This window comes from Coturnix japonica, chromosome 1, assembly GCF_054131305.1.
Source record: "Coturnix japonica strain WE chromosome 1, WE-NBRP24, whole genome shotgun sequence".
NCBI classification, from domain to species: Eukaryota; Metazoa; Chordata; class Aves; order Galliformes; family Phasianidae; genus Coturnix; species Coturnix japonica.
Window position 1 is genome coordinate 5,348,901 of NC_140663.1, and position 7,186 is coordinate 5,356,086.

The 7,186-nt window shown below is 47.1% G+C and overlaps 1 protein-coding gene across 1 annotated transcript; it reads left to right on the forward strand.

Moving 5' to 3' along the window:
- Positions 1-3,734: 3,734 nt before the first annotated feature.
- On the forward strand, positions 3,735-6,739 carry ECHDC3 (enoyl-CoA hydratase domain containing 3). Its single transcript, XM_015869247.2, has 5 exons — positions 3,735-3,873; positions 3,963-4,084; positions 4,734-4,831; positions 5,210-5,410; positions 6,242-6,739. Exons 1-5 carry the CDS (start codon positions 3,752-3,754, stop codon positions 6,569-6,571), a joined length of 873 nt encoding a protein of 290 aa, XP_015724733.2. The 5' UTR covers positions 3,735-3,751; the 3' UTR covers positions 6,572-6,739.
- Positions 6,740-7,186: the final 447 nt, after the last annotated feature.

A 7,186-nucleotide genomic window follows, 5' to 3' on the forward strand; every position in this document is an offset into this window, starting at 1 on the left:
AGGTTCCTAGAGCTGAAATGTGCCAGAACCATAAAAGTCATGTATGTAGATAGCACAGAAACACGTTGGCAGGTGTGTTAGTGATGGTGATGGGGCAAGGAGGAAGCCAGTCTATGGTTCTATGAAATAAGAAGAAAAAAACCTGGAATGTTTTAAAATAAGAGATATAATAAATTACACTATTTTAAAGATAACTAGCCAAACCCCCATCTTTTGCATACCGTACAGGACGCCCAGGTCCCTCTCAGCTGTGCTCTCAGCTTCCTCCTGTGCCCCCTGTGAGAGCAGGGCTGTGCCTGGCTCTGAGCTGTTCATTGACTCGAGATGGGCCGTGGATCTCAGTCCTCAGAGCAAACTTTCATTTCTGCCTTTTTGTTCTTCCCAGCAAAAATTGTCCAGAAATCATCCGGTTTCTCTCCCAACCTCCCTGTCTGCATGACTGGCAAACATCAGAATTCACTGCAGCTTCTTTTTCCTTCAAAATGAAGACTGAAATAACCCTTCCTCATTAAAACTGCCCCCTTTTAATTTGTGAGTTTGCATTCTCTAAACACAGAATCATTTTCTTTGCTCATTATGTATTAATATTTCTTCTGCCTGGAAACAGGAACCATCAGCACTTTGACACAGAGAGGTACAGGATGTTTCCCCACGATATCAGACAGCTGTGTTGAATCACTCGCCCCTTTCTTAGTGCCAACACACTGTGAATTTAACATGTGTGGCCTTGAGAAGATAAAACAGCGCAGCAGTTCCAGGCTCAGAGCACTGAAGGCACCGGGTTGGACCACATCACTTCATTTGGCACTGGTGGGATATCACGTGCCCAGCATCACAGCCAACATCTCCAGCAGCAGGGCTGGGTCTCAGCACTGGGAGCTGAGGTCCCCATTTCCATTTCCCCCTAGCACTGTGCATGTAGGATGTCAGCGAGGGGAAATCAGACACAGCACAAGGCAGGGAGGATGTACAGCAGGTTAAGTTGCTTTGCAAGTGGTTAAGCCCCTTGCAAGAAATGTTTTGCCTGAGGACACCTGAAAGTAGGCTCCCCCTCCAGCCCCATCTAGTACTGATAGACTACAGCTTCTCACTGAATTCATTGGGTGACTCCATCAGCTGTAGAGCCAAAGCAAGTGTTACCTCCACGGAACATGCTGGCAGTGCCTACAGCAACTATTAACCACTAAGATTCTGTTGCTTCTCCCATACATCTGTAAAAATGTTGATATTCTTATCAGATAAAAGTCCTACTTCACTGAAAACAAATGAATACCTTCCCTGGTTATAATGCGGTATCACTGGTGGCTTTTATAGAGAAATAAGAAAAAGAAAGAAAGAATACGCAGAGCTGAAATCTGGCCAAGGGACAGGAAACAGGTGAACAGGAAGAGTCCAGAAAACTGAATGCATTCCAGTATGGAAAAAAGTCTGGCAGAGCGGAGGACGAGGTGGGCAGAGGGTGTAATTTTGCAGTGAGAGCTGCTGCTTGCAGAACTGGATGGGAACAAAGCCAAGCAAGCAAAGCGGCTACTGCCAAGGAGGGAGAGGTTTTAGGTCCTTAATGGCAGCTCCAATTCATGTCTTCTTTCACAGCATCTGAATGGTTTCCCTCGGCTCCCTGTGCAATCCACAGAGGGGAGAGGCAGCTCTGAGAGGCTTTGGGAGCACCAGGTGCAGGTGCTGACCAGCTCTGTCGTGTTTAGGGAGCTTTGCAAGATTAAGTATCTAAATCCGGAAACAAAAGTTACATATTCTTAGGACAGGAATGAATGCTTTCTTTTCATCATTTGTTACTGCGTGCCACCTATTTCACAGTTCCGATCATTGCTCCATCTTAAGGATCTCATAATTGGAAGGCACATAAGAAAACTCTAATGCTAAAGCCAGGGAAATATGAATCGCTTAAAAGCCTCTGAGGGGAGGACAATGAAGGATGAAAAATGAGCGTGGGGAGGATGAGAGAAAAACAGCAAATAAAGAGGAGCGGGGAGAGGTCCAGCAAAAGGGCTTTGATCGCTGCCCTGGTCTGCAAGCTGGAGGCTACAGACAGGCGTTGTGTGGAGCAGTGCTGCCACACAGTGACAGGGAAATGAAGCGCTGCAACAGAAACAACACCAGCTTTATGTCTGACGCTAAAGCCTGGCAGGACACACTGCCTTGTTCGCTGAAAGAACGCGGAATGGAACTACAAGAGGCAGTGTTATCGCCAGGCAAAGAACTCCTAGCTTCGTGACCTTAGAAAATCCCAGCCCAAGTGAGACCCTCAACCAGGACTTTCCAACCAATTCCTCATCCTTCGAAGAATCCACCCTTCAAACCCATCTCTCTCCAATTTAGAGATAAAGATGTGGTAGGGGAACATGTAAAAGGCTTTGTAGAAGTCCAGGTAGGTGACATCAGTTGCCTTCCCTTTGTCCACCAATGCTGTCACTCCATCACAGAAGGCCACCACGTTGGTCATGCATGACCCTCCCTTGGTGAAGCCTTGGCCTGGGTATAAGAACAGGGCTTTCCTCTCCCTCTTAACCCTTATAAAGAGAGAGGCTCTATGTGCTATTTTTGTTGTCTGTGCACCTTATCTAGCAACATTTGAATGATGATCCAAGAGTGTATTATGACACCGAAATGCGCTTGAAAGTCAAAACATCTTTTGCTAGCGCTGTGTGATACCCTGCAGAGTTTCTGTCACGATCTAACAATGAAGCTGCATTGTGGCCCTTATCATTTTCATTTCATATGAAAGATCAATAAAGATAACGGTTAGAAAAGCCCTGTCCGATGCTTGCAATCCCGGCTCCTGGTTGTCTCCAGTCAGAAGTGTGAGCTCAGTCATAACCTCAATGCTGCTAATAAATGCTATAAAAAGGAAAGCTGCCTGAAATGGGGGCAAAGAAAAATCAACACTTTCTCAGAGAAGGCAGTAGCAGGTCTGCTTAAAGCAGAGTTTTAGGTAATGAGGGTCTGCAGAGGGTTTAGGTACTGAAAGGCTCAACATGAGCCAGCAGTGCACTCTGGCAGCCCGGAAAGCAAATGGGATCCTGGGCTCCATCAGGAGAGGGGTGGTCAGCAGGGATAAGGAGGTGACTGTCCCTCTCTACTCGGCTCTTGTGAGGCCCCATCTGTTGTACTGTGTCCAGGTGTGGAGCCCTCAGTACAAGAAAGACATGGAGATTTTGGAAAGGGTCCAGAGGAGGGCCACGAAGATGATCAGGGGGCTGGAGCACCTCCCCTATGAGGACAGGCTGAGGGAGTTGGGCTTGTTCAGCCTGGAGAAGAGAAGGTTGCGGGGTGACCTCATTGCAGCCTTTCAGTACCTGAAGGGAACTTACTCCCAGGAGGGGAGTAAACTCTTCAAAAGGGCTGACAATAGCAGGACACGGGGAAATGGTTTTAAGTTAAAAGAGGGAAGATTTAGGTTGGATGTTAGGGGGAAGTTCTGGTGGTTAGGTCCTGGAACAGGTTGTGGATGCCCCATCCTTGGAAGTGTTCAGGACCAGGTTGGATGGGACCCTGGGCAACCTGATCTAGTAAAGGTGTATGTTTGGTGGCCCTGCCAGGCAGGGGGGTTGGAACTACATGATCCTTGAGGTCCCTTCCAACCCGGGTCATTCTGCGATCTGTGTGACTCTTGTGAAAGGGCTGCTGGCTCACTCTCTTTCAGCCCTGAGACGCCTCCAACCTGAGCCCCGCGGCTGCAGAGGCAGCGGCTCTGGCCTAGGGGTCAGCATCGAGCCGCAGCCGCACGGAGCTGATGGCGGCGGTGGCCGCGCTGTGGCGGCGGAGCGGGCTCTCGGTGCGGCCCTTGGCCGCGGCCTGCAGCAGCGCGGCGGGAGGAGCGGCGCTGACATTACGGCGGCAGGAGGGGGGTGTGCGGTGAGACGGCGGGGCGAGGTGCTGGGCCGGGTGTGAGGGGACGGCGGGGGTCGGGTCCTTCAGCGAGGCGCTCGGTGTTTGCTTTGCAGTAACATCATCCTGAACAACCCCGGGAAGCGGAACGCCCTGTCCCTGTCCATGCTGCAAGCGCTGAAGGAGGATCTGCTGCACGACGTCAAGAGCAAAGAACTCCGAGTGATCGTCATTTCGGGTATCGCCTCGATGGGAGCTGAGGGAGGAGGAGGGTGGGACGTAGAAACGGGGTTACGTGAAGTTTATTGTTGATAATTAACACGGGTACAGAGAGGCGCTGTTGAAACACTTGTCAGAACGCTGGTGTGTCCGTCAGGTCACAGACTGTGTTTGCAGAGTCAACAAGCCGGGGTCTGATGGACCAAAGGGAACAAACATTGTTGGGTACCGAAGAAATCTCAGCTGACCCCTCAGGGGTTGCTGTCAGTCTTTACAGGCTTTGCAGCCGATTCCTCTTCAATGAAGCTCAAATGCAGATGTGATCAGTCCCCAGATGGTGTCGCTGCGATGCAGTGAGCTGAGGGGTGCTGAGCGTGTGGTTATTGCTGAATGCTTCGTAAAGAGCCTTCTTTTTAACAGTGTTAACCTGGAATGGAGGTAGAACAAGGCCTTTCAAAATGTTCATCAGCTTAGCAGTTAAATGCTGCATTTGGCAATTGCAAGTCATTGCGAAACCCAGAAGGAAATAATCAGGAACTGAGTGCAGACCTCCCTCCCCAGCCTCCTTTGCTTTGACTATTGACGCTTCTGTGCCCTTAATGGGGTACTGACACAAAACTTGGTTTCTTGATTAATTCAGTCTGATTTTTGTATGAAATTCTTCACAGCTGAAGGACCCGTATTTTGTTCTGGTCATGATTTAAAGGAGCTGGCAACCCAAGATGACGTAAAGCACCATACCCAAGTATTTGAGCTATGTGCAGAGGTAAGCAGATCTAACGTGCCACCCCAGTTTGCCTTCTATGAAGAGCAAAGTGAGACAAAATCTGATGAGATTCAAAACTGAAGTAACATAACATTTGCTGAACTTCATCTACCGGAGATTTTGAGGTAGCAAATGACGATTTATCTTGCTTTGCTGTGCTAATGGTATTTTTTTTAAGTCCAGATAATGACAGTAATGAGTTAAATAGCATTTTCTATTTAGACGTACTGAAACTAGTTGAGTTTGTTGATCTCCGCTGTAATTAAGGTGATCCAGAGTTAGAAAAGTTAGACAAGTTTGTGAAGCAGGTGCAAGTTTTAATACAGCCACTGCTTCACTATGAGGACTAACCGGTCCTTTATTTTTGTGTGCATTCAGGTTATGACTTTAATCCAAAGACTTCCAGTACCAGTGATTGCCAAAGTGAATGGCCTGGCCACAGCAGCAGGCTGTCAGCTGGTGGCAAGCTGTGACATTGCGGTGGCAAGTGAGAAATCACGCTTTGCTACTCCTGGAGTTAACATTGGATTGTTCTGCTCCACACCAGGTGTGGCCCTGGGCAGATCTCTTCCAAGAAAGGTAGGCTTCTTTCTCAGGTACTTTGCAGTGAGTAGGATCCAATGCTGGGAGTTTCAGTTCCGCTGCCTTCACTTCATCTTCCTGCAGTATAACATTCAAAATACTTTGTTGCCAGAAACATGCTCATAATGCTTAGGACTAAGGAAAAAATGAGATGACCTCTGCTTAGGGAAAGCAGCTTCACACTGGTGTGATTCCAGCAAGCAGGAATTCATATCAGCAACGCATCAGCTCAGCAATCCCCCCTCCTTTCCAGCAGTCAGTGCTTTAGACTACGATGTTCTCCCCTGATGAGAAGCCTCTGTGAGCTCAGGATACCCATCCCACTGAGCTGTCACTTCATGCCGGGCACTGACATTTCACTGCCAGCATGATCTGCCTGCGTTTAGATCAAGTTGCTGTAAATAGCAAACCTCCTGCACCTTCTTCCTTATTTATTTCCTACTGCTTGTACTACACATCTCTCAATGCATAAGCAATAGTGTGATCAGTAAAGACTCCATAAATGAGAGAAGAAATGTTAAGTTGTGATCCACGTAGATTCTTGAGGTGCAAGTGTAGGACTGCTGAGATATGAGGGCAAAAGAATGAAAGCTTCAACTTCAGATTTCCTGTCCTAAGGCAGATACTTTCAGAAGCTCTACATTAGACTTGATTACTTATTATTCTATGCACAGCTTAAAATACTAAGCTGGGTTGTTTGACTTTGTGGAGGACCATCCATGTTTTTCTCTATTCCTATTGCAGTTATCAGAGATTCTGAGCTTCTGGAGAAGGAAGAGAGCAGTGAGCAGTTGAATTGACTTCACGTGGTTATCTTTTCTTGTTCAGGTGGCACTGGAGATGCTTTTCACAGGTGAGCCCCTTTCTGCCCATGAAGCTTTAATGCATGGGCTTGTCAGCAAGGTGGTACCAGAAGACAAGCTGGAAGAAGAGACCATGAGAATCTCTCACAAGATATGTGAAAGCAGCAAATCCATCCTGGCATTGGGGAAAGCCACTTTCTACAGACAGATGGCACAGGACCTTGATACTGCTTACAAAATAACCTCTCAGGTCATGGTAGACAATTTGACTTTGAGGGATGGGCAGGAAGGTATTGAAGCCTTCATTCAGAAACGCAAACCTGTCTGGTCACACGCTCAGGATAAGAAGAAATGAATCCTGTTGCTAAGCTAAGCTTAGCTGTGCTTCCATGATTCTTCACACAGTTGCCTTTGGGAAATATATTACTATTCTTTTGAAACTTTTAATTTCTTATCATACACAATGCCAAAGCCACGATAAATTCTTTCTAAATATATGTAATAAATTTTAAGAAAAATCAGACCTAATGCTTGTTTTTTTCAGCAGTTAATCTCATGTGTGGTTTCAGAAGGAACTCCATGCTGCAAAAATCAATTAATAGATCCCAGGTGATATATGGATTCACAGGGACTGGGGGAGAACTCAGATCTGCCTGTTAAGTTACTTGCCTTGCTCACCACTCCTGAGCATCCTCAGCTCTGTGCTAACAGCCGTCCTGCTGGCAGACTTGGCTTTTATTTTGGGCACTTTGAACTGAAGAACTGCCACAGTGAAAAGTCAACAGTTTTGTCGTTGAGGTACCACATGGAGCTGGAGGAAACTCAAGCCAAGTTTTATTTGATGCAGTTGCAGCCAGTCTGTTTCAGAATGTTCCTTAGTTCTGAATGAGAATGTCTGCTTGTCTCTATTAATAGAGAACTAAAGGGTTTGGACACACTCCAGAGATGGTGGTAAGACTTATTGTAAATG

What these genes read in the sequence shown, in the direction of transcription:
- ECHDC3 (XM_015869247.2), top strand. Translation starts at nt 3,752, where the DNA reads ATGGCGGCGGTGGCCGCGCTGTGGCGGCGGAGCGGGCTCTCGGTGCGG. An exon ending in CGGCAGGAGGGGGGTGTGCG is followed by an intron (nt 3,874 to 3,962) that starts GTGAGACGGCGG and finishes TTTGCTTTGCAG; the next exon opens with TAACATCATCCTGAACAACC. An exon ending in TATTTGAGCTATGTGCAGAG is followed by an intron (nt 4,832 to 5,209) that starts GTAAGCAGATCT and finishes GTGTGCATTCAG; the next exon opens with GTTATGACTTTAATCCAAAG.